Source organism: Agelaius phoeniceus, chromosome 12, assembly GCF_051311805.1.
Source record: "Agelaius phoeniceus isolate bAgePho1 chromosome 12, bAgePho1.hap1, whole genome shotgun sequence".
Classification (NCBI taxonomy): Eukaryota; Metazoa; Chordata; class Aves; order Passeriformes; family Icteridae; genus Agelaius; species Agelaius phoeniceus.
The window spans coordinates 3,104,091-3,131,461 of record NC_135276.1 but is presented as its reverse complement, the minus strand read 5'-3'; the positions used below and the strand labels follow the sequence as shown (position 1 = coordinate 3,131,461).

At 43.0% G+C, this 27,371-nt stretch overlaps 1 protein-coding gene across 1 annotated transcript; it reads left to right on the top strand.

Moving 5' to 3' along the window:
* Positions 1-304: 304 nt before the first annotated feature.
* GPI (glucose-6-phosphate isomerase) lies at positions 305-22,313 on the top strand. The gene is made up of 18 exons (XM_054640572.2): positions 305-577; positions 4,802-4,892; positions 5,267-5,335; positions 8,071-8,190; positions 10,007-10,090; positions 10,176-10,322; positions 12,051-12,122; positions 13,142-13,186; positions 13,983-14,036; positions 14,907-14,967; positions 16,451-16,494; positions 16,719-16,871; positions 17,180-17,309; positions 17,668-17,744; positions 19,054-19,182; positions 19,586-19,661; positions 19,744-19,810; positions 21,265-22,313. The coding sequence occupies exons 1-18, from the start codon at positions 459-461 to the stop codon at positions 21,386-21,388; spliced, it is 1,662 nt and encodes a 553-aa protein (XP_054496547.1). The 5' UTR covers positions 305-458; the 3' UTR covers positions 21,389-22,313.
* Positions 22,314-27,371: the final 5,058 nt, after the last annotated feature.

The following is a 27,371-nucleotide window of genomic DNA, read 5'->3' as shown; positions in this document are numbered from 1 at the left end:
TTTCACCGTGCACCCGCACAGCCGCGGGCGGACACTGGCCCCGGGAGGCGCTGAGCCGTGGTGGGGACACCGCGATTCCCTCACACGGGAGGTACAACCGGGAGCGCTGCGTGTTCCCCGGGGCTCCCGGCCCCGGCCCCGGCCCCGGTCTCGGTCTCGGCCTCAGCCTCAGCCTCAGCTCCAGCTCCAGCTCCAGCTCCAGCTCCAGCTCCAGCTCCAGCTCCAGCTCCAGCTCCAGTCCCCGCCGCCACCCCCGCGCCGGGACCCGCGGCCGCTCCTCCCCGTCTGGCGCGGCACGGAGGGAATCCCACGGCGAAGGGCGGGGACGGGGCCGTGCCGGGCCCGGCCGGGGCGGGGCGGCCGCAGGAGGCCGCGTCGCCGCTATAAAAGCGAAAGCGGCGGCAAGAGCTCTGCTGCCTTGCCCGGTTCATCCCGCCTCGACTGCTCATCCTGCGGACATGGCGCTGTCTGGCGACCCCCATTTCAAGAAGCTGGTGGAGTGGCATAAGGCCAACTCCTCCAAGCTCGTCCTGCGGCAGCTCTTCGAGGCCGACAAGGATCGCTTCCAGAAGTTCAGGTGAGGCCGGGCAGCCCCACGGCTGAGCGGGGCAGCGGCCGCGGGCCCTGGGGCTGCCGCGCCTGGGCGGTGCCGCGTACGAGGCCCGGGGAGCCGCGGCCCCGGAGGGTGCGGCGCGGCCGGGCCTGGCGGGCAGGGCTGGCGTGGCCCCGCTCCGCTCCGCTCGCTCCCCCCGCGCAGTCCCGGCGGGGAGCGGATGGCGCACGGCCCGCGGTGCCGTGTCCGCCACGGCGGGGCCATGCCGGGCCGTGCGAGGCTGATGGCGGCCCGGGCACACGCGCCGGGGGGGCCGGGCCGGGGGCGGGGGAGCCGCTCGCAGCGCCCGGGGGGCGGCCGCGCCGCCTGCCCTTGACTCATCCTTGCAGCAGGGTACGTGCCGGGCAGCACAGCGCCCGCTGCGCTCGCACAGCCGCACTGTGGGGCGGCACTCGCAGCCTCTCGCACGCCGTGCTTAGTCACGATAAGCTCCGCGATAAAATCGCGAGGGGCCGCGCATCCCCCGGAGCCCCCTGCGCCCCTACGAGCCTGCCCTGTGGCGGCAGCGGGGGAATTTAGCCCTCCCTCGCCTCACGCCATCGCTGCTACAGAAAATGCCTTGCAGCGCGTAGGGGAGGAAGTAACAAGTGGAGGCATCGTGATAACGTTGAGCGCCTTCATCTTGTGAAGTAGAGCACGTATTTTCTGTTTGCTGGAGGCCGTGCTGAGACGGCGCGTGTGTGGTTACGTTGTTGTACTATAGCAGCAGTCGGAAAAGTCTAATATGAGATTCATCCCAGATTTGGGTTTTAAGATGAGCCTGAGTGATAGAGATAAACCGACCTTCCATTCTAGAGTGTTGTGATAAGACTTGTTGCGTGCATCAAGCTTTTCATTCCTGTCCTGCGTAAAGGGATTTTTTTCCCCCTTTTGAGCTCATTTGAAAATTCTTACATTGTAAGTAAAGATTGTATATGAAGTCCTGCATATATATATATATATATGTGAGATAAAATATTACTTGAATTGATGGGAAAACTATGCTGAATTTTTCGAGTACTGGCTTCACCTGGCCCTTTTAACAGGACTTTTTTTTATTTTTTTAAGAAATTGATCAGTAATGTCTTATTAAATCTGCTGGATCCTCACTAATAGACTTAGTTCCCATTGCAAGTTTTCCTTATCTCCAGTATTTTTTGGTGAAATGGTCTTTACTGAGGTTTTTTATTTCAAATACCTCCTCTAATTCATGTCCTTTTGTGCTGCCCATAAGTAAACAGTTGCAGTATCTTAAGATTGCTTCATCTATCTTAATCCATTCTTTTAATTATTTCAGTCCTGTTTCCTGCAAAGCCATCTCATTCTAGTCCAGGAGAACTTCCTCATAGCAAAGCACAATTGCTGAGCTGATAGCTTCACTGGTACTCTTGCCAGTGCGGGCTGCTCTGAGCCAGATCAGCAGGAGGATGGTAGTTAATATCTGTGGAAAACTGTAGTCTGGAGGTTTGGCCACGTGCTCCTGTGTCATTTGCAACTTCCTTCATGTGAAATTAAGGTTTATGAATATCTTTTAGTTCTGGAAGATTTTGTTGTAAAATCATTGACTTCCTTCCTTTAGAAGGAAAAGAGAAACCTACCCAGGTGAAAGTGCTTCCTGATACTGATTCTGGAGGAATTTCAGAACTGGTGTGAATAGTTTTTAATCTGAGTATTTTAATCTGGGTACACGTATCTATTCAATATTTTTGGAATAACATTACACTCACTGACTGCATCCTCTCAAATATGTATACAAAAAATCCTTTCTTCCTTTTTTTTCCTAGTTCAGCATTTGTATGTCCTGTTTGCCTGATAAGGAGTGTAGCCACACCTGTAAGAGATCTTTGCCTTCTTTGCCACCCAAGGTGGTGAGGTAAGGCCTGATAGGAACAGTTCTTATCAATGTGGGTTGTTCACTGAAAGCTGCTGGCTTTGAAAGGGTTAGAAGAGATAAAATGCAGCCATCAGAATACTCAGCAGGTGAGGGATGTCTGGGTGCTGACACAGTGTTAGAATGACACTCCTGCTGCTTGGCTTGTCCCTTGTCAAGGATAAGAGTAAATGGAAAGTAAGTGCAACTGGAGAATGTGGTGGGAGATGCAATCACTGAGATGCTGCAGGTTGAGGGCAGCATCACTTGGAGGTGGCTGTGGCCTACGTGACAAGGCTCTTGTCCCCCCTGAGCAGCACCACCACCAGCTGCTGCATTGCAGGGGGTGCCTGGGAGAGCACAGCTCGGCTGCAGGGCCTGGGGCTTCTGTTTGAACAGAGGGTGGATGGATCCACAGCATTGCACTGTACACTCTGTGCTCCACCTTGTGTGTGGCAACTTAAATCTGGTGGCCATTACTTGATTTGGCTTTGCCTGAAAAGTCTTGGCAGCACATTTCTGCAGTTTCTTCAAATGAGCAGTGGCTTGAATCCAGCCATAATTTCATGAGAGATTTTGTCTTCTGGTCTTAGTGAGATCGATTTTCGTTCATATATGTAAAGTAATGAATTGTAGGTGGAAGACATCTCAAGTAAACATGAAATCCTTTTCTTTGTGGAGTAGAACACTTGGAGGGGCTATCAGCTGCTGTTTAATGTAGAAGGAGATCTCCAAGCGTTCTGCTTCTCTGAAATGAAGTGAAACTGAAGACCTGTTAGTATGCTGATGGTCTTGCTGTATCATTAGTGAAATGTCTTCAAGTCTGAGATGTCTTTAAATAAATTGCATCAAATATCAAAGGCTTGTTTTTTTTTTTCCATGCTGTATCTGAGTAACAGTTGTGGCAGGTGAGGCAAACCAGTCCTTCCCCTAGGTAGCCATATTTCAGGGCTCCTGGTGCTGGGGGTCAGGGTTTCAGGATTGCTGTTGGCAGCCTGCTGAGGAGAAGGGGGGTTAGCAGCACTGATAGTGCTTTTCCTTGCTTGTCTGTGTTCTCACTTATTAAAGAAACACAGTTCTGAGACTGTGCTTGAAGACACCTTCCTTTCCTTATTCATGCTTATACTTTAAGACCATAAGAAGGATGTTACTGTTAATGAACATTTAGTGAAGTTAACAGTAAGTGAAACCACTGAAATGATAAGACCTTGCTGGTTATTACTGTTATTGTGAGTTCAGCTCCATTCTTCCTTTTAAGAGTCTTGCCTGTCACGTTATGTATGAAGAGCAATTTTTACTCTTATTATTATGAGTGTATGTATTATGAGTGTATTATGCTGTGGTGTGTCCCTGTGAATATATATCAGGAATATGTGGTGGCTAAAATAACAGAGCATGTTTCTGTGCTCAGGTATTGAGAAAGAAGCAGCAAGGGACACAATGAACAGAGCAGAAACACAGAATTTAGATGGCTACAATTTCCTGTGGGGTGTGTGTGGAGCAACAGGGAAAGTGAGATGTGCTTTTATCAAAGGCTGACTTACAGAATTCAGCTCTTCAGTTAGAGTAATTTATAGATTTGGTTGGAAATTATTGCAAAGAAGAAATTGCCAAAACAATATTGTAAAGGATTAGAGGAGCTACAGAACCTTGTATCATATAGATACAAGGATAGTAAATACAAATGGGCTCACTTGGTTTCTGCTGGGCTACCATTGCTGTTTCCTCTCAGATGTGAACCTACAAGTGCCTGTATTCTGATGGGTTAGACTGTAGCTTGCAGATAATTTGTTAAATAGTTTGGGGACCTCCACTGAATCAATGAGGATAGTGAGACTAAACCATGCACAAATGAGATTTAATTCTGCATAGTAGTTGGCAATGTTTCTGTTCAGGATGTATAGATTTTAAATTAGACTTGTTCAAGACTCTGTGTGAAAGAATGACAGGACCTGTAGGATGACAGTTTAATTTTCCAGCAGCAGAAGAATGTGAAAAGCTCTTTACTGATAATACATTAGGAAAAAGCTGATTATTGCTAGAAAATGCTAGTGGAAACAATGTGATTGTCCAACTATGCATCAAATATACTTAATTGTGTTTGGGTTTTCACAAGCAGAAAGTGGACACTGTAATTCAGATTGTGGGAAAACACGATTTTCAAAAAAACAGCAGTCATTTTATGAAACTTTTTGGGCAAATTGGTCACTCTTCTTTACTAACTTAGTCTAATTAGGATTCCCATTATTTTTGTAATCTACAGCACAGTTACCATTGCCATCCTTAGAACAGTCACCCCTCAGGAATGTGCAATTTAACAGCCTGTTGATTTTTGACAGCTTGACCCTGAACACTGACCATGGGGACATCTTGCTGGATTACTCCAAGAACCTTGTTACAGAAGAAGTGATGAAAATGCTGATTGAACTGGTAACTATTTAAAATCTTGCATTAATAAACAAAATAACTTTTACCTGTAACTCACTATTCTAGCACTGTTTATAAACATTAGCTAACATATAAGTTAAAAGGCATCTGTTTACAAGTCTTGGCAGGATTCAAATTCTTGCATTGTCATCTAGCCTTGAGTTACAAAGCCATTTTTCAATGCATATTTGCATAAAAATGTGCTTTGAAAAAGGAAAATAATATTTTTTTTACCTAGAATCTAGTGAGTCTTTTAATCCATCATAATTTGTTTCCCTGTCTTGTGTTAAATGTTCATACTCTTTAATGTAGCTGGACCTTTGTAATATGTGTTGACTTCCACTATTTTAAGAGGAATCTATATTTACCTTTCTCAGGCAAAGTCAAGGGGTGTGGAAAGTGCCAGAGAGCGCATGTTTAGTGGAGAGAAGATCAACTTCACTGAGGTAAGGCTATTTCTGTCCATGGTTCTTTCCACTTTACTTGTGCTTATTATGGATGTTTATGCATCTGTGTAAGCAAAGTCTGAAAAAACTTAACTTTAAATACTTCATTGAAATCCTGAGTGATTGGAATGTTTGCTGCACTACTTCAAGAGAAAATTTTACAGCTCTTACTAAAAATACCTCCTTCCTTCAGTATATCTTATTTTAGAGATTTTGGTGGTATTTTTTTTCTCTTCCCTGTTTTGTGGAGAGGAAGATGAGTTAGACCATACAAAGGACATGGAGCAGAGTATTGCATTACATGCCTTTTGCCTAGTGTTAGTGTTCATAAAGCTTAATAAACTGCCTAAAGGGTGTGAAGGGAGGGTTGTGTAAGACTTTCTCTTTTGGACTGTGATGCTGCTTGTTTTTCAGTACAATTAACAGTTGAGACTATAAACAGTCTTAGGAAATCAGCCATGTATTTCAGTAAGAGGATGAGTGCCTTCCTCCTTTTGTAGATCTGAAGGCTCTAGTTATGGTTAAATCTTTACTAAAACATATAGAAAACCAACTGTACTTTTTCTGATGTTAAAAATAGGATGGAAACTGGGAACTCCACAGTACAGTGGGTTTAATTAGTCTGCATTAAAAATGAAGTCTATTTAGTATGTTTGAGGCAAATTCAGAGAAACCAGTATTTCCTTGGAGTTGGCTATTGACTGGTTTAGCTATTGCACAAGCTGTTTGTTTAAAGTAACTCAGCAGTTGGACATTGTATTGTTTGTGAATGATTCATGTTTGTGAAAAGGCACAGACAGAAAGAAATACAGTTTCACTGGAGAAGTGGTTCCTGTTCCTTCTGTATTAATGCCTTCATTTCACAGATGTAGCTACTGAGAAAAGAAAGCAGGCAAAGAGGGTGAGGAGTCTTAAATCTGTCTGGAGGTTTTGTCTCATACTGCCTTTCACTAGCCTCGTGGAACACAATTTATTACAGGGTTAGCCTATCTCTGACTGTATTATGGAGTTGTTCTTCATTGTGTACTGAGAGCAGGTGTAGCAGTTGAAGTGTCAGAAGGGTACAGTTTGCACAGAAAGCACGTGAACACAATATCAATCTCTGATGTGTTTCTGCTGCTAGCTCCCTCTTTTCCTGCTGTCTTGACACCACTTCATGTATCCTGTAAGTCTAGGAACACCTCTATCAGGCTGTTCCTCAGGTACTTCCTTCCAGTTCAGAAGCTGACTTAGATGGGGTTTACCTAATTTTTGTTTGTATAGAATATCAAACCAGTTGGCTTGGCTCTGGAATAGGAGCATGTGGACAATGTGAAACTGTCAGGTGGTAAGCAGGATGCTGTCAAGCAGCATGAATAAACCTAGAGCAGCTGGACATGAGGGAGCTTCTTGATGGCAAGAACTGACTTGTCCACTACTCTTGATCTGCTTTAGAACATTCTTTGGATTTTTGTCTCAAGTATTTTAGACTTGTCTGTGTTTTGGTGCTGCAGGCATTGGCTGCATGGTGTGTGCTTATGTGGAAGTTCTTCATCGTGCACCCATGTGTGTCACTGCCAGGTGTTGGTCCCAGACGAGTTAAAACTTGGAGCTTGATGTGGAGCAAAGAACATTACAGGATAACTCATCTGAGCACTCATCATGGGGACAGGCTTTATAGCCTGCATGGTGTTTGGGGAATGCTTCTGCTTAATAGAGATCAGGTCAAGTTATGCCTCCTCTTGATCAGACAAAGCATCCTTCAAGCCTGATAGTGAGCAGTACTTACCAAATACCATTCCATGGCTGAGTGCTGCAAAAAAATTTCTCTGTTCACCCCAAATCTGAGTGGGTATACTTGAATTAGCAAGTGAAAGAGGGTTTTTGTATTCCAAGTCAGTAACCACAAGCTCAATGATTTTTGAATTAGCATTTGGTATTTAAATCATAACTTGGCAGTTCATATTGTCTGTGTTGTCTTTGTCTCACAGTGCCTCTCATTGTGGAACAATGAGGTAGAGCAGACTAATATTTTAATTTGTTCATTAGTATTGACTAATTCCTTCATTCTGGATTAAAACTGTTAAGCTCTTAAAACCACAGGGCAGATTTTGGTGCTTTGACTTATGTGCAGCTGTGGAGAAGTAACATAAATCCTGCATGCTAGGAGATTTTTCTTCTTATAGCACAACTACTAAATATATTTGGTGTGCAAGTGTTCAGGCAGCATTTAATTGTGGGCAGTGGATAGAGGGATGTGGCTATTGTATTCTTTGTTGTCAAATGCTTAAATTATTTCTCTTCCTATATTAAATGGAGTACTCAGGATAATTGAGAAGATGCCTGAGAAAATAACTTCAGCTGCTTGTTGTAATTGATTTTTTTAGTGTTGTCATCAATAAGAAACAATTTCATTCTTGAATACCTAAAGCATGCCAAAATAAAGATCACTGGGTCATGAATATTGCTGGATTCTGAACTTTTAAAGGGCTTTTGAGCCTTTTCTCCCAAGTGAACTCTTCCTTTGCATACTGTGCTGTTGTAAGCCCCTTCCACTGAGTCGGGGGAGTGAGAGGGGGATTGAGGTGGCCACTGATGTGTGTATGCACACACACTGGAAACACTTCTCTCCTAATCCCAGTTAATCTAAAGGGCTTTCAAATCTTGATGACTATACTGCCCTCTGGATGAGGCAGCTGAGGCCCTGGGGTGTAACTTGGAGAGAGCCTCATCTCAGTTTTCTCCCCTTGTTTCAGAACCGAGCTGTGCTTCACATTGCTCTGAGAAACCGCTCCAATGTGCCGATCCTTGTGGATGGGAAAGATGTTGTTCCAGAAGTCAACAAAGTGTTGGACAAAATGAAGCACTTCTGTCAGGTGTAGTACCACCACAGCTTATTTTTTATGTGTTTCTTTTATACCCAGCCAGGTTCTTACATGTGGATTGTAGACTGGTTCATGTGAATTGGGTCCTTTTCTGAGGTTTACAATAGTTCTGGCTCAAGCATGGAGTTGGAGCTGATTTTATTGATCCACTTTTCTCTCCCTGTTTCCAGTTGGGTTTTTCTTTAATGGGCTCCCTAGATTTTGTTCCTTCAGCAGTAATCTTGTGTGTACTTTGGAAGTCTTGTAAATCATTAAGTGCCATTCAAATATTACTTTATTTCTTGCTAATTTTTGAACTAATTGGCTGCACCAGGTAGAAACTGCCTCTTAACATTTGTGTAAAATCAGGAGGGAGGTAGGAGTTCCCAGCTCAATTGCAATTTGATTATGCTCTACTTAAATAGTTCCTTAAGGATCTCCTGGGTTTAGGTCAAATCACTTTAATTCTATTCTGTTTGCAGAATACCCACCTGGGTAGTTTTAGTGCATTTTAAACAAGGCTGTGAGGACCTAGACCTGCCTGGTTGCTGTTGTGAGTCTTAGCCAGGTGGTAATGCCCTGTTTCACTGCAAATTCATACTTCTATGCAGAATGAGCTTGCATTCTGTTCTATTCTTAATGATAAATGCCAAAGCCACAATAACTGACACCAGTTGGTGTGGATTTGGTACTTTCTTCATATGCTGTGAGACTTGAATGGCCATGGAAATTCTGTGGTGTCTGGCACTGTAGAATTTCTAGCTGGTTTAGGTTTTGGTAGTGCAAAACAAGAGTTTTCACTGGTGCCATCCTCTTGTTTGCTCTATGGTTTCAACTATCAGAACATGTGAATATCACTTTCATGTGGATGTATCTTCTCTGCAAAATAAAAATCATGTTAAGCAGTTTCTTTAAAAATATTAGCAAAGATGCTGGTTTCAGTTGACTTAGAAGATGGGATTTTAAGACTATGGCAGCATCATCTATGGGGTACAGGAATGCTGTTAGTAAAATGGATTTTCTGTTTGGAAAAATGAAAAGTTTAAACATTTGTAGCAAAGGAGAGCAAAAATCAGCATAACTAAACACCATGTAGAAAAATTGCTTTAGAAGTGGGGAATGTACTTGGAAGTATTCATGATACCAGGAAGATTGCTTTTGTGATTGGAACAGATTGAATGCATAGGTGGTAGATGATGGACAAAATTCAATGTAGAGTTTCTGTTAATGTTTGGAATTTTGTTTTGTTTCAGTGATGCTTAAAGAACAGGAATACAGCAGGAACTTAGACCATGTGCTGTTAAGGTGCAGCCCAGAAATAAATCCTAATGCAAAGCATACCTGCAAGAGAAGCTTTGAGAATGGTTTGCCAATAAATCTCTTATCTCTGTGGCTTTATTCATATTGTCTTCCAGTTTAGTTAGTGAAGCTCTTTCTAATTAAAGACACTTGAAGAACAGCTTCAGGTTGAAATATTTGTTGCACATAGTTTAATGCCCAAGATTTTATCATTTTTGGATAGATGTCTCTTGCCTTAGCAAACACTATAAATGCTACAGCAGTTCACACAGAGAGGGAGTTTTAACTGCATTGAGTGTTTGATATTTCAGTGTGTTTTTGCTTCTATCTTAGGCATAGCACAATGTCTGGCTAAGAAGGTGGCTCTGAGTGTAGGCCTTAAGGTCTAGAGGTTTGAAAGCTGTTATTTGGCAACTTTCTACAACAATACCTGAAAACAAAGCCTGTTTGCTGGTCCTGGGTTAGCATCAGTAGCTTTAGTGCAAGTATGAAATGGTCATTGTGTCTCTTGTTAATTTTTTTGCCCCAGAGGGTCCGCGGTGGTGAATGGAAAGGCTACACTGGCAAGACAATCACTGATGTGGTCAATATTGGCATTGGTGGCTCTGACTTGGTAAGCTCCTGACTTCTATACCCCCTGCCCATCTCTGTGTGCATGCTTCCAGTGAGGATAAAATCTCATTGTGGCTTCTGTGCAGGGCCCTCTGATGGTAACTGAAGCCCTGAAACCGTATTCCAAGGGAGGCCCTCGTGTCTGGTTTGTATCCAACATTGATGGTACTCATATAGCCAAAACCCTGGCTGAACTCAAACCTGACACTACTCTCTTCATCATTGCATCAAAGGTATGTCTGACACAAGCTCTGCCTTGGCCTGCCCTGCTGTAAAGGGTTCAGTCAGGAGGGAGGGCTGTCCACAGGAATATCCAGACCAGGGGATTCCAGGTGGATTCTTTCTAAACAGGCCTGTTGTGATTCTTTCTGAACTTGCAGTACAAGGTTGTGTTGGCTGCTGAAATACTTGGGGATCTGTAAGTCAAATGCTGAGAATTACTTAACCTAAATAAGATACAGGAACAATTTCATGTTGTCTGGGGTTTATTTCTCAGTCAGTGCAAGTTTTAGCTTTATTCACAAAAGTTTATTTTCCTGCACTTCTCTGTAGGTGGAATGTAGGATCCAACGTAGTTATTTCTTTGAAGTTCTGGATATTATTTCATTCCTAAAGGACTTTTGATCCTTTATTTTATGTACAGTGTACTTGTTAAATGCTGGTTTTTTGCATTAATGAATTGCATGTACTTGAAGAATCTCCATTTTATAGGGTAGTCACAATACCTTCACCTAAATAACTTAAATGCTGAGTTCCTTGAGCACTATAAATGCTAAGCTGCTTTACTTAGAGGTAAAGATAGGTGTCATCTTCTGAAGTAGCAGCAGCTTATTTCTGACTGCAGACTGAATAGCTGTGTTTAAGTCTTGCCTTGCTAAGAAGTGACTCTGTAAGCAATAATTGCCAGCAGCCCTCTCCCTCTGAGGAATGCTTCTGTCTGAGCAGAGGAAGGAGGTGGAGACAAACTTCATGGTTATGTAACTTGGGTTGCCTTCGTTTGTCAAGCACAGTAGAACCTTTCTGCTGATGGAGGCAATCTGCAGCAAGTGAATGTGTGTGCAGTGCTGCTCATGCTCTGCACGGTGCTCATGAGCTTATCTTGGCACTGCTGCAGCTGAGCAACAGCTTATGGAGCAATAAGGAAACTGCACAAAGTAATACTGATGGTCACTTGCAATCACTGAGTCCAGGGATCACGGTTCAAAGGCTTAGAAAACTGCCAGATTGAAAGAGTAACACTTGAGTTTGTTTGCCAGACTGTAGTTAGCTAATTGGATATGTTTGGAAGAGGATGAATGGCATTTTTTTCTTTCCATAACAGGCTTATGTTTTATAATGAAGTATTTCTGGAGATGGATGAGAGTAGGATGAATCTAGTGTTCACCCTTAAAGCTAAATTTTGATGGCTGAATAAATCAGAATGGTTGTAGATACTTGCAAAACCGCATGACTGAACTTCTGTGCACACTTCATAAAGCAGGAAAATGTTTTCCTCTAATCAGCAAAAGAAAAATTATGACAAGAGTCTTGGCAGAAATGAGTGCTCTTCCATGAAAAAGTAGGAATTGAAGAACAATAGGACAGTCCAGCTGGGTTATCCTGTTTAGATGTTCAATTAGTTTGTTTTTAGTTGAACAGTAAAACTTCAGTCTTTTACTAAAAAATTAAAGTAGAGGACTTTAGTCTCAAGGTTTTACAAAACAGTTTGGGGAATGGGAAGGCAGGAGATGGGGAATAGTTATTCCAATTTCAAATACATACTAGCTTAAAACTAGATGGGTAAATCTAGCAATATTAGTGTTTACTTGGATTCATAAGCTTGCTTTTTTCTGTAATCTGGCAGCAGCTGTGTGTTATGAACATCTAGAATCACTGCTCTAGTTATGACATGTGATGCTTTAGTAACCTGAAGTTGTTTCCATGTTAAGAACAGTTTTACTTATTTGCTTTCCACTGTGCAGACCTTCACCACACAGGAAACCATCACCAATGCAGAAACAGCCAAAGAGTGGTTCCTGCGTGCTGCTAATGATGTAAGTCTGAGATGTGTAGCTGAAGTAACAGAATTTTGTTGTGCAATTTCTTCCCAATCATTCTGTGTGCCTTGGAGCAGAGCCAGTAACAGCCCCAACATCAGCTTAGCAAATGATCATTGATACAGTGCTAAATGCATTTGTACTTAGATCATTTCAGGGCTTTGGTAATGACAGGCTATTTTGTCCAATTGAAGTGATAACTCACTAGTTTTTCATTATAAATGGTTCTCATGCATTGTTCCTCCAAATCTTGCCTCTTAAGTAATAGAATGTAGTGTTTGCTTAGAGCTAACCAATAATTTGCTAGAACTACTAGTAATGAAAAAACAAGAATAGTGTGTGTGGTACTACCTTTAAATTATTGCCAAATCTTTAAAAACTAGAGGTGAAGCTATGGTTGGAACAATACACTGACATTTCTATGGCAGATGGCTGTGCTATGAATAGAAACCTTGTATTTGGCTCATTCTCTCCTATTTTGAGCTCTTAAAGGAATAAAGCAGATAGTGCCTGTTCAGGTAATTAAGATGGGCAGTGACCTGTTCCAGGCAGGGTAGCTGTACTTAGTTTGAAAGCTGGGCTCTGAAATTCCTCCTTACACTGCTGTTCAGACAACTCATCCTTATCACAGCACCTTCTGAAAGACTGAAGTGTGCCTCTGGAGCTTGACATTTATCAGTAATTCCAATTGTCTTGGTTTTTTGCCCCTGGCTGGAAGGGTGGTGGGTGCACATTGAGCTCCATCTGCTCCAGGGCTGTGGTGGTGGTGTCCAGGCTGGGCACACACTGAAGGAGAGGCTGTGCCTCTCTCTGGAGGCCTTGATGGGAATATCCCAGAGGGTTCTCTTTGGGTATGCTCCCAAATCCCACACTGAATGTGAATAAGATGATTTCAAATTAATAACAACTGATGATTGTCAACAGCATTTTGTTTAAATGGTAGCAGATCAGCTTTATAACCAGAAATGAAAATAGTTAACATTGTAGATCTAACTATTTTTTTTATTTTTATTAAGCCTTCAGCTGTGGCCAAGCATTTTGTTGCCTTGTCTACCAATGCTGTAAGTATAGTCAATCTAGTTAATTTTTCCTATGTACCTTTAAGGCAGCCTTACCTTAAAATCTAGCAAGGAAGGCTGTCCTTTAAGATGCTTGAATACCAAATTTTAGCATTCCTTCTGAATGGAAACCTATTTTTACCTACTCAGAGTAACTGAAACACTTCTAGAGTATTGAGCTGTACTAAGACTGGACTTTGATTATAGATGTGTGCTTCTTCTGCTAGAGCTTTAAATCTGAAATCAAGAGCTCTTGTGCTTGGAATGACTTGTTATTAATGAGTGTTACCTCTAATTGCCTAAGTTGTGTGACTGCAGTTACATAAGCAAATGTTATTCCAAACTCCAGAGTTTGAAATAGTGAAATAGTTGAAAGAGTTGAAATAGTGCAGGCAGTTTGAAAATGCTTATGATGAGCACACTGTGTGGTGCTTCATGCAAAAGTATGAAGCAGAGAGACTGTCAGTAACTAGAAAAGCACTGCAGTCATTGGCAGGGTGTCAGGGACTGACATTATGCTTCTGGTAAATGTTAACTGAGTGTCAGTCCAGCTTTAACTCTATGGCCACTTAGATTCATCAGGAAATGAATGTATGTCCTTGATTTTTTAATAGTGAGTAGTGATAGTTATTTCTGGAAATGAAAATGTAATTTTTGTGATGGATGCAATGCTTTTTTTAAAATAGATGTAGTGTAGGATTGTTTATTTAATAGATATCAAACTTGTATTTGCTTGCTTGGTATAAAGCTTTTTATGACTGTTGGTTTTACTGACGGTGTTTTTTCATGTTGATTTTAGCCTAAAGTTAAAGACTTTGGAATTGACCCAGAGAACATGTTTGAGTTTTGGGATGTAAGTAAATGTCTGATATTATGTGGTAGATGTTAACTGTTAGCTTTTTCTGAAGCAAGTAAGATGATTCCAATTAGATGTCTTGAAACTGCAAAAGCAGTTTCTAAAACAGCAGCTCCTAAATTATAGGAGTTGTATTCGGTGCCCTTCAATACCTGAAGAGCTCTGACTAAAGGCAAATTGACAACTCTTTCCCAGTCTGTTAAAATTTTCCAGTCAAAGGTCTGAAGAGGAGTCCTCCATGTTCTTGGCTGTCTAATCAGCTGTTGAGTAACAGGAGATAGTCTTGACTTACTGCTCTATGCATGTAGTTATTATAAGCTGTGACATTTGCCTCTTGGTGTCTATGGTATATAACCTAGGCCTGGTAAAGGTCAGACATCAGAAATGGGAGCCTGATTGGAGATTTTGTAGCAGATGCATATTTTAAGTATACTGCCCTTAGTCTTGGTCCTTATACTTAATTAGAAACAGGCTGGTATGTCTCATTGACTAATTGCCTGACAAATAAGCTGCTGTTCAGAAGTTGTTTGGAATGTTACCTTTCCCAAGTGTCAGAATTTTGCTGAAGCAGGCTTTCCCTTTAGAGGAGTGACTTTATGAAAGCAGTTATACAAGCTATATATGACAAATTAAGGATTTGGAAGTTAACTGGAATCAAGCTATTTACTTAAGAGATGTTATAAAAATTGGACAAGTAGGATAACTTCAGACTGCAGGTTCTCTTGACTATGCCAAATATACACAGTGAACTGTCACCAGAAGGAGCATTGATTTTGCTAGGAACAGTCTAAACACACACTGCTGTTTTCTAATAGTTTGAATGTAAAAGCCTTGCACTTCTCCATCTCAGCTGTTTCTTGTTTGCAGTGGGTTGGTGGTCGCTACTCCCTGTGGTCTGCCATTGGTCTCTCCATTGCCCTGCATATTGGTAGGTGTTCCTGGGATGTCACTGTGCCAAGAATTGCCCTGTTTGCTTCAGGAATGTAACTATGGAGTGCATTACCAATAGTGGATTGTGAATCAGATTTGGGGCAAATACCATTTACCTGCCTACTCTGAGTGGTTGGATGTGGGTGCTAAAAAATGCTCTGCAATGTAATGGAAATGTTGGTATTTTAATACTGCAAATACAGTTTTGGAAATTACCCCGTATTTGGGGACAAATAGTCAAATTGCATTGCTTTAGTCACAAAGCCAAAAGTGCCTGATTTATGTAAAGCTGTAGAAGGGTTGAAAATCTGACCTTGCATCTGACACTGCTAAACTTGAAGCAGAGTATTTAGTATCTGTGAGTATACACACACTAACACCAAAATCCTGTTTCTGGTTCTGCATATGAGCTCTGTTTAGCATTGTTAACAGTGTCCTTCTGCTATTAATTCCTTTTGCTTCCAGTACTTTGTCTAGGCTATAGGGCCTGATGATTACATTTGTTCCCTCATCACTGCTTTCAGATGTTTAAAGTCTGAAACTATAATGTCATTTATTTTTCTAGGCAAAAGCTAGAATTCCCTTAGACTGGGATTAGAAGAATAACATTGGGTTTGATGTTTTTTGGAATTATATGAATAGGAGTTTTCATGTGTAGAAAAACCTATTATAAGAGCAAAATAAACAAGTCAGGCACTTACTGTTTCATCTGCAATAAACTGTTCACTGCTGCTGTCAGGCAGATTTGGTGCTGACTGCTGACATGCCAGCCTATCTCCACTTCTTTCTCTTAGGCCCCTCAACTGGCACAGCTGGCCTCTGACCACAGGTAGAGCTGCTGCTTTGAGTCCAGACACTTCACCTCCCAATTGCTATGTATGAATCAGGATTTCTGTTTTTTCAAGAAAGATTAGCCTTGAAGCTATTCATTTGGGAAAGTGAGTGGAGGTTTAGATACCCTAACTGAAAAGCAAAGGAAGCTCAGGTGAATTGTTAGCAAGAACAGGGAAGGGAGGGGTAGCCTTTTTCTTTGAGAATATCTTATTAGAGCTGTTTCTCCTCACACCAGTGCAGAAATCCCTGCTGTGCTAGCCTTGCCCTGTTTTTTTGGCAGATGTCTCCCACTGGCTGTGATTAAGTGTTCAAACTTGCTTAAAAACTATGTGGCCTCAAAGTAGGCTCTGTATTAAAGGCCTCTGTTTTCCTTCTAGTTGCTCATTCTGCCTGGGGATTTTAGGCAAAGGTTTTTGAATTATGTTTCATGAAGTTGGACTTGCTCTGAAGTCTGGCTTTAAGCATAAGTGAATGTCTGGCTTATGGGATGCAATATCAGGAGAAGTCTGAGTGCAGCTTTAAACTTGATTAGTAGTTGGGAGCCTTGCTGCATACAAGGAATCAAAACTGTTTCTCAGTTGTCTCTATAGGAAAAATGAAGCTTGAGTTGTAATAGTAAATAAAAACTGACTTCTTTCCATTGTTAGGTTTTGACAACTTTGAGAGTCTGCTTGCAGGAGCCCACTGGATGGTGAGTGTTGGATGCCCATTTCAGATTTGTTCCTCTTAAAGAGTTGTTAGTAAGGAAATGGAAGGCACATTGATTGTCCAGCTCCCCATGTCCTCATCAATGATGATAAAATGACAGTTTGTGGGAAGCTTGCACTGGATCAACACAACACTATAAACAATGGAGGAGTTGGGAGGGATGGCAGTTGCTTTGTCAGAAGTGTAACTTTGCTTTGTGTGATGCAGGATAATCACTTCCACACTGCCCCCCTGGAGAAGAACGTGCCTGTTCTGCTGGCCATGCTGGGGGTGTGGTACATCAACTGCTACGGCTGCGAGACGCACGCCCTGCTGCCCTATGACCAGTACATGCACCGCTTCGCTGCCTACTTCCAGCAGGTAGGGCTGGCCACAGCCTGCAGCCAGTGCAGGCAACGTTCTGCCCTGGTTCAGCATCCTCAGTGCATGAGGGAGATAAAAGTGCAGTCACTTAATGCATGCCTTCAATTGCCTCGAGAGACTGGTGCCAAAATTGATACCAGCTTATTTCCTCACTTAAAGACCTTTTCCTCATATGTCTGTTATCTTGATGTCCATAAATGAGTCAGCTGTATCCCTCATGCTTAGAAAATTCCTATAAACAAGCACTGTTTATTGTAGTTGAAGTATATATGGAAACTGAGTGATCCTCCCCTTCCCTTCTTTAGGGTGATATGGAGTCTAATGGCAAATACATTACCAAGAAAGGCTCTCGTGTGGACTACAGCACTGGCCCTATTGTGTGGGGAGAGCCTGGCACCAATGGGCAGCATGCTTTCTACCAGCTCATTCACCAAGGTGAGCAAACTGGTCAATACCTTGTTCTGGAATTCAAGTCTGAATGACTGCAGGAGGCTGCTGAGTTTGCACTTGTTTAGAGGTTGGACTCCTGTCTAACCTAGCATCACATTGCTGTGGGGTTTTTAATTAGTAGCTTGTGAAGGCTACAAGATGCAGGTTTTAACTACACTAAGGAGGTCAAACAAAGCTGAAACTCCTGAGCTGTATTGTTACTTCCCCCTGCTGCAAATAATAATGCTCTTCTATAAAGCTTGTACAAATGACTGAGTCTTCCAGCAACTCTGAAAATGGGGTGAGAAGTGAAGGTTTTCTAAGACTTACCTGATGCAGAGTTATTTACCTGTTTTTTTTACAGGAACTCGCATGATTCCCTGTGACTTCCTGATCCCAGTGCAGACCCAGCACCCCATCAGAAATGGCTTGCATCACAAGGTGAGTTCTTTGTCAGGGCACCACTTCTCTTGTGGTCAAGGCACTGAGGCTTACTTGGTATTGCAGTATGTGATATTTCTAACTGTCCCTTTCAAACTATACACAAAAGCTCTGTCAACGTTCACAACAGATTTAAAAGTACCTAGATTATAATTGCCAGTTATAGGTAATATGTAATGCAGTGGTATGTTTATTCTTGAAGGAATTGCAGTGGCAGCTCAGTGGTGTTTCCTGTGGGCCTACTGAAGCTGGAAAGAGTTGAGTGAGCAATTAAGTGTTTAAAATTCCTTGAATTTTAAGGCATGTAGTTCTTGGAGAGTAGGAAGAAGCAAATTCTCAGACCTGATGTGGCACCATCTCTGAGGAAGCTTTCAAGAATTAAATTCTAGAACAAAATTTGGTGAATGTAATGGTATGGCTGGGTTGATGGCCTTCTACACAGATCTTCATAACCTGTCCAGTTTTTAGTTTATCATCTGACTAAGGATTTTCAATGAACTAAGATTGTTCTTAGCTTCCAAGGGGGAAACATGTTCAGGTTAACTATTTTCTGCATACTTCACAAAAAGAATCTTTAGTCACTAAATTTCACTCTTGTCATGATTTCGGATTACAAGTGCTCTTTGTATTGTGTAATAGTAATCTTTTGTCAAGTAAGACCAAATATAGGTGAAAATTAGAAGTATGAATTCACAAAAGAAGAGGGAAAAAAAGTTTCATTTGGCTGTAAAAGACTTATTGTGTCTTCAGGTAAAATAAAACCACAAATTTGCTGTCTAACATTAGATAGGGAGCAATAAGTTGGAACCTTGCACTGCATTGGTAGGGATTGGTGTATGGTAAACTGTAGGGATTTTCCTGCATACAGATGACCAAACACATCTTAGCTGGGTTACCTTTGACTAATCCTTGCACCTGGCTTTCCATGAGATGGTGTAGAATGAGATAAAATCATAGACTATACTGGGTGAAAGGGCTGTGTGAAGTCCAGGCTCCTCTGGTGCCTTTGGGACACTGGCTGCCAGCTTCAGCAGGAGCAGGATTCTGCAGAACTGTCCTGGTTGTCTTTGGATGCATGGACTTTAGCACATGTGTTAATAGTAACTGAGTCCCCTGGCACTCTGAGGTAAGAAGCAGTAGCTAAAACTGATACATTTTTTACTGCCAATGTTACAACTGATACATCTTGTACTGCCACAGTGCTAAAATGGACTGGTAAGTCTAGACTAGGTCTTGGTATGGGCTCAAGCACCAGGTACCAGTATTCCAGCTATGCAAACAGTAACTGGTGTTTCTTTCCACCTGCTAGATCCTTTTGGCCAACTTCCTGGCTCAGACAGAGGCCCTGATGAAAGGGAAGACTCCTGAGGAGGCGCGCAAGGAGCTGCAGGCGGCCGGGCTGAGCGGGGACGCTCTGGAAAAGCTCCTTCCCCACAAGGTGCCCGGGGGGCTGTGCTGGGGTGACAGGGCAGCCAGGATGGGGTGGCACTGATGGCACCTTGGCAGGGCACTGGGAGCAGGCTGGGAGCACGCTGTGGCTCTGAGGCCTTGGAGGTGCTCCAGGGAATGTGGGCTATCTCAGCCCTGCCCAGTGACTCTTGGGTTACTTCTTGTAGGCCACAGTGGCCAGCAATGGTGCTTGGGACATATTTTCCATTGTGTTTGTAAAAAAACATGGGAATTGTACAATTTTATGGTTGAAGGTCTTTAAAGCTTTCAGAACTTTGTATTTGCTGCTAATGCAAATAGTCCAGTGTGGACTCCAACGAAGACAAAACCTGCAAGTTTCTGATGTACTTTTTACAACATACTGGGTGACAATGTATCTCTTGTTTTGAAAGGTCTTTGAGGGAAATCGGCCAACCAATTCCATCATGTTTACAAAACTCAACCCCTTCACCCTGGGAGCCATCATTGGTAAGTAAATACATTTCTCATCTGTGAATTCTAATGGAGACTTTGTGATCGAGTTTATTGATAAATCTCTTTCTGCTTATAGCCATGTATGAACACAAGATATTTGTTCAAGGAGTTGTCTGGGACATTAACAGTTATGACCAGTGGGGGTAAGTTTCTTGTTGTTTCTTTGTTTCTTGTATACTTCTTGACAGATTCTTGAATCTATCATGAGTTAGAGAAAAGACCATCAAAAGGGTTTTATACTTGGAGCACATGATTATGGGATAGTTACAAATGAAAACAGATTTTCTGGGGATAGGTTACCATGCTATAATGCATAATGACTTGTAGATAACAATTTTGGCTAAGGACCTCTGAATTTAGAAAAATACTATGAATGTAAAAAAGATGCAGTAGTGAGGAAAACAGTCAAGGAGGCTGAACATATGCTCTGAGAATTAGGAAAGGAAATGTTTTCCCTATAGCATGGAAAAAAGAATTATTTTACCTCTAGATTAGTAGGCAGTTTGAGTGGCATCTGATGAGCAAAAGATTGATTCCCTCTTAATTTTCCTGTGCTGGAGAGACAGCATTTCTGGCAGAGGTCTGTGTATGCAGCAGCCCTTGGTTTCATGCAGGCTGCATCTGTGACTGAGGGCTGTGCTGGAGCTCCATGTGTGCAACAGCAGCTTGGGGGAGTCTGTCACTGTGTCACTGAAAAATTCAGGCGGGAGTTAATCAGGTTCTTTCATCTGTAATATGACCTGTAAACATACTGTATGGCTTAGGTAGAGGGATTGGGAAATAAGATTTTTCAGGTGCAGCCTGCCTGTGCTGTGAGGGGTTGTTCTGAAGAGCACATTTGCTCCACAGGTGTAGAATATCAGTTTACACTAAGCTGCCTTCATCTTTGTATGCATTGTTTGGTGCTGTGCTACCACAGCTTGTTCTATAACCAAATACTGTAGCAGAACATGAAAATGGCAGACTGTGTCTAGTACAAGCTGATGTCTGCTATAAACTCTGAGGTCAGGAGTGGTAGGAGTAAGTACAGCTTTTACTGCCACACATGAAATTCCAGAATGGCATCCAAAACTGCAAGGTGGGGATGCTGTAGAACCAGCCTTGTTTCTTGCAGCTGTTGGAATATCCTAGATTCTTAGACAGTGGGGCTGTAACTCCTGGATAGGTGCTGGGGGTGCTTCCAGGCTGTAGCTCAGCTGGGCATTGTTTGGGTGACACAAATCAGTGTTCTGAGCACTGTCCTGTTTAACAGTGAACAGGAGCCAGCTGAGTGCACTCTGCACTGGGGCAGGCTGCATAACACAAGTGAATACCGAGGTGAAAACATTCTGCTTGACTCTGAAAACAAAATGTTCACTTAGACATCCTGTAATTTGAGCTGTCTGCTCAGCTAAGGAACAATGATAACTCCAGTTTTTCATGAATGGCACTGAGTTAAATACTTAGAGTAATTTTTGAGGGATAAAACATCACAGTGTTCACTGGGAAGTTACTTTTTACTGGCTTCTATTTTTAATATCAATGGCTTATAGTAAATACTGTAAGTTTTTAGCACTAACATTGCTTTTTCTTTCTTCTCCCGCCTTTATAAATGCAGAGTTGAGCTTGGAAAACAACTTGCCAAGAAAATTGAGCCTGAACTGGAGTCAGATGCTCCAGTGACATCTCATGATAGCTCAACAAATGGGCTCATCAATTTCATCAAAAAACACAGAGCTTGAAATGAAACACTTAGAGGACATCGACAATCTCACCACCGAGTACCCAAATCTGTTGTAGATGTGCTTTTTTTAGCCACTTTTAACAAAAATAGCACTTTACAGATGTAGCTCTCTTCACTTGTTGCAGTTAATCTTGTTGCGTCAAGTGTTACAAATGAAACTAGTTCTGTGAAACCCTGAGATTGTATAGTTGCTTTCTATTTCTGTGGCTGTTAATCTGTAAAGTGCAGCTGGTATATTCCTCGATTCTTGTCCCTCAACTTCCTTAAAGATGGTCACCTACTGATACTAGAAAATAAATGGTATGGTGGATGAGTAAAACTTCTTCACTCTATTTTTGAAGTGCAGCCCTAGTAACGTTTGCCTCACTCACTGTGTAAGGTCCTCTGAAGCCAAGTGAGCCGACTTCTGTCTTTTTGGACTGGTTCTACTCTAAGCTGGAAACTAGAATGTGTTCAAAGAATCAGACCTACAGCTGTAGGTTGTTCAGTTACATTTCATCCCTTTTGAGCAAGATACAGACTTTTTTTTCCCCCCAGTGCTACTGTGAAAATGCAAGTTTACTGATGTTTGGTAAAAGATTTCCTGTTTTGTCTGTAAGCTATGTGGACAGCTATCCAAAAAGGAAGAAGGTTCCTGAAGAGACAGTGGTATCTTAACTTTTCCACACAGTTTTCCAGAGTTTGTGAAGCAAAAGCTTGGAGAAGAAATGGTTTTGGTATCCTCCAGGGGCAATTTCTCACTGTTTAATCAGCATCACTGTCTGACAACAACAGTGAAAGAAATAGAGAAACCTGTTGTCAGTACGTTGTTTATCCTCTTTTTTGTTCTCTACTACTGTTAACCTCCTTGCTAGCAAATTGGCATGCTCTGGCTATTGTTCTGTAACACCTTTAATAAAGGTAAGACACAAGCATTAAAAGGACATTTTGGTTCTCATGGCCCCAGTGGTGACTGCGCGGTGTGGGCTGGAACCCCTCAGTGCCCATCTTTGCCGGGCAGCTTCACTGTCAGGGCTGGGCCTGCCTGCTCTGGCACCTCCGCCGTGCTTCACCCGCTGCCTGCAGAGCTCAGGCCCGCTGGAGCAATGTTTCTGTATGAAGAGAGAACCCGCTAGAGGAAAGCGGCCTGTTCTCACCGGGGCTCTAACGCTCTCCTCCCCTCCCGCTGGATCCCTGCGCGCCCGGGCTGGACCCGCCCCGCTCCCTGAGGCGCCATAGCCGCGCGCGGGGCGCCCCCTGCCGGCGCGGCCCTCAGCGCTCAGCCCGCCCCCTCCGCCGCCATGAGGGAAAGGCGGGGGAGCGCTGTGCGGGACCGAGCCCGCCGCTCTCCGCCCCGCCACGCCTGGGCTCCGCCGCCATGAGCGAAAGCGGACGGGCACCGTGCGGGACCGAGCCCACCGCTGCCCGCACCGCCACCCCCGGCTCCGCCGCCATGAGGGAAAGCGGACGGGCGGTGTGCGGGACCGAGCCCGCCGTTGCCCGCCCCGTCACCCCGGGCTCTGCCGCCATGAGGGACAGGCATGCGGGCATCGTGCAGGACCGAGCCCGCCGCTTCCCGCACCGCCACTCCGGGCTCTGCGGCCAGGAGGGAAAGGCGGTCGGGCACCGTGCGGGACCGGCACCCCCGGGCTCGCGGCCATGAGGGACAGGCGGGTGGGCACCGTGCGGGACCGAGCCCGCCGATGTCCGCACCGCCAGCCCGGGTTCACACTCGCCAGGGGCTGCTGGCAAACACAGCAAGAGAGCCGTAAAGCGGCTTTAAAAAGAGCTGGTTTTCCCTGCACTGCTTGAGGAGGCTACAAGTAGTGTGCAAGGGAGGGTCTGTGGCTGCGATTTGAAGAGGAGACGGTGCAAAACCCTCATAGGGTTCAGGAGCCTGCTGTCAGTGACAGGAGATTTTTGTGGCCTCTGGGTCTTTGCCTTTCCCTTGCAGGGACTCTGCACTGACCTGTGCCCTGAGACATGGCCCTGACACGCAGCCACTTTGTGACTCCGTTTCCTGAGCTCCACTGAACTGCTTTAAATCCTTCAGTTTAATATCTGGCCACCACATTCCTGAAAGAATAAAAGTGATTTCTGCATAAATTGTGCTCTGGTAATGAGAAATTCCAACACACTCAAGTACATCTGGGATAATTGTAATGAGCATGGCTGAGGTCTGATAAAAAACTGTGTTGTCATGTATGAGAGAGAATGAAAGGTAATGATGTGCCTGAAGTAAGCAGAAGCTTGTCATACCCCTAAAATGGCACACAATCCCTAATCCTCCACCCCATCCATTGCCTACAAGACCTGCTCCTCGTAAAGCCTCTGAGGAAATACTGTGTGCAGATGCTTCAGTCAATGTAAGTTTAGTTGATGATATATTTTATGCTTGCAATGCTAATTTGACTGTCTAATAGTAATAGCATCTCAATGTAAAAATTAATCTATGAATGTATTTTAGGAGTTCTTGAGAAAGTAATTACTGTATTCATGGGAAAAATCTAATACTTAAAGAAAATTATGCTAAATTCATATTGTATTCCCACTGGACGTGTACTTAATATAGATTGTGTGGGTTTGAGTTTAACAGAGGAATATGTTTGTATAGCAGTTGATATAAAAAGACTGTCTCAAAAGAGCTATTCCTGTGAAGGCCTCTTCAAGTCGTTCTGTTTAAAGAGGATTTGGCAGGGATAATCAATGAGTGATCCCTCTTGGCCAAGTCAGATCAGTGATCTGATCTGCTGGGACTGTTCTAATTTCCCAACTATCCTGTGCCACGTGTGGCGTTCCTGCAGACATCATGAGCTTATGCTGAAACCTTGAAGGAGGATAAGATCAATAAAATTGTATTTATCTTATATATATATAGTTCCCAAACAGTACCAAGAACTTCAGTTGAACCTTTTGCTGTTATGGAGGAATAAAGAGCATTTACAGATCTCCAGTGCTCGGGTCATGAGCCTGTATGGAAGAAAAGAAGATAGCTTTGCTTTATTTGTTCTTTACCTATTTCAGGCATGGTGTTTATGTTTAGATGCTCTTGAAATTGTTCTGCTTTGGCAATTCCTGCTTTGTTTTGTTTGGTTTGGCTTCCAGAGAGAAAAGTTAAGCAACTTGGATTATTAATGAAAATTCAGCAGAGAAGAGCTTGCTCTTGGCTTCTATCTCAGTCAAACTTTAATGCTAGTAACTGAATTGCTCTACCCCCTCTGAAAGAAAACTTCAAGTTTCTGTTAGTTTTGTGGCACAGGGATTGTCAAAATAGATCAGATAAAAAGTGGTCCTAAAGAGAAACATTTCCAGAGGGCTGGTAATGTCCAGATAATTTTTTATGTCCTCATTTTTTTGTGTTCCTTCTTAGATGGTTTTTTCTGAGAGAAGAAAATTACAAAATCCCGATGTTCTGTTAAAACAATATTTTCCAAACGTGCTGGATGTACTTGAAATTTCAAAAACTATACTCACAAAATAGTTTGCATTCAGGTTGTCATGGTCAGACCCTGGATTTTACTCAAGGTGCTTTCACAAGTAGACATTCTTTCAGGATTTCTGACACTGTTCTTTGAGATTTACGTGGCCTTTCCTCTAAGGAAATACTTGGAGCCCAGACGTGTGGACAGTGAGTGCTGTGTGGAGAGGGCACTGACTGTGGCTGTGCTGGGCAGGGCTCTCCCTGCCTGGGGCATGGCAATCCTCGCTGGCTCTGGGAGCTGGCTGCATGCAGGCTGCAGCTGAGGGGAGAGCTGCACGGCCAGGAGCTGGCCTGTCACCCTGCTCTGGAACACTCTCAGCTCTGTGGTGATTCCTAGAAAGGCTGAGCTCTGCCTTTGTCATGAGCAGCAGCCAAAAGAGACAAGATCTGCTAGAGAGATCCCTCACACAGGGTAAAAGCAGAGCATCTTGTTTGTTCTTCTGAGTGCTAGTGAACTGTGAAAAAAAGTCAAATAAATCTGAAGTAGCAGGTTTTTGTTGAGTATTTCTGTGGCTTTGGATTTATTAAAAACACCGGTTTTGTCATTCTAAGTCAGTAAAATGGCTAACCATGAGTTTGACAAGTTCAGACCTTGACTCTGACTTTGCATAAAGTTTTCAATTTACAGTTGATTTATGTTTATTTGGAAACTGCCGGATTAACTAAAGGGCTTTGCTGTGCTTGCAGAGCTCCTCATTTTAGAACTGCTTCTCCAGGCTTTTCAAGACATGCAAAACCTTTTTTTTCAACTATATTGACAAATCTATTCAGTTTTGTTGTGGTCTTGATACTTTATCTAATAGGCTTTGGTTTTTTTTTGGTTTTGTTTTTGTTTGTGTTTTTTGTTTGGGTTTTTTTCTCTTTCTTTATTTTCCAAAATCTATTATAGGCAACAACACAACACCAGAAGAGCAGTTGGCATAGCTCTGTGGCTGGGTAGTCTGTGCTTTAGCACCAATGTTTCCTGAGCTGCTTTAGAAAATCAGTATTCCAAGAGCCAGTACAGGGCATCAGGACAGAACAAGGGGGGCCAACACTTTACTCCTTGCAACAGGACATGAGGAAATGACCTCCAGTTGTACCAGGAAAATTTTCTTCACTGAAAGAATTATCAAATATTGGAGCAGGGTGCCCAGAGAAGTTATGAAATCACTGTCCCTGGAAGTGTTCAAGAACCATGTAGATGTCCATGGACATGGTGTAGTGCTGGACCTGGCAGTGCTGGGTGAATGCTTGGGCTTGGTGACCTTAAAGGTCTTTTCCAATCCTAATGTTCTCTGATCAACTAGAGCCTCACTGGAGTTCTCAATAAAGAATTATCAGTGTTGATCTTCAATGGACTTTTAAACGTGAATTACATAATTTTGAGCTGGGTGAGTGTGCTGGTTTTGCAATAATTGACTTTTGATGAAGAGGGAAGAAATTAGGCAGGGAAGTGATAATGTTCTATTGCCTAAGTCATGTTCAGTTCTCAGCTCACACACCTGCCACGTGGAACCACAGTGGATTTTAGGATGACAAAGAAGTGAAATTAAAATGAGTACAGGGACTTTGCCCCCTCTAACCTTAGAGCTATGAGCATGGGCTAAGGACTACTGGCCAAGGTCCATATGTTGTACAGCTGGGTCAGATCCTGCTTAGTTATATTTCCACTGGATTGAGACTTTACTGGGGAGACCTGCTGTCCTAGAATTCATACCTAGGATATCATGGACCTGTGAAAAGGCCTCATTGACCTCAGGAGACAGTGGTCTGTGCCTGGGATTGTTAACTGCAGCTAGGAGGAGTTTGGGTGACCTGGGTTATGTGGCAAAGATATCTTGGGCTGTTTCAACCTGGTTACAGATCTACCTTCCTACAGAATAAGAGTTAAAAACAGGAATCTGCAGTAAGAGGCAGATGCACATGCAAGGAACTTACAGTGTAGCCTATAGGGTCTTTCTGTTCTGGCCTCACAACTCTTTGCAGAGGTGAGTAGTATTCAAGAAAAAAGCACCAATTTTGTTTCAAATGTATCCCTTTGGAGCTAAATTAAAGTTGTAGAAGATGGATGATGCTCTAACTGTCTGATGTAAAAGAGATCCTGTAGCAGTGCTCTTCCTTCTGAAAACATTTTGCTGTTAAATAAGTTTAAGATGGAACAAAAATTATATGGTGGTGTCCTTAATTCTTTTAATAAGAAAAAAGTCATACTTAGATATTTAAAATAGACATATGGGTTTTACATGTATAAAAATACATTAAATGTCTTTTCCCTTTTAAAGCCTCAGAGATCTTCCTTGTGGGAGATACTGACATTCCCTTCATATTGGGTGGATTTACCACAAGGAAAGCTGGAGAAAACTTAAAAGTGTCCGGTTTTATTTAAAACCTTGGTGGTCTTTAACGGCTGCCCCACAGTTCCAGCCTGGTACAAACTTAAACAGAGCTCTTTGTTGCTCTTGAATGTGACATAATCCTTTCATCTGGCATGCTGAATGAAGTATGCACATGGCTTTTTTGCTACCCCTGCTGGGCTGCC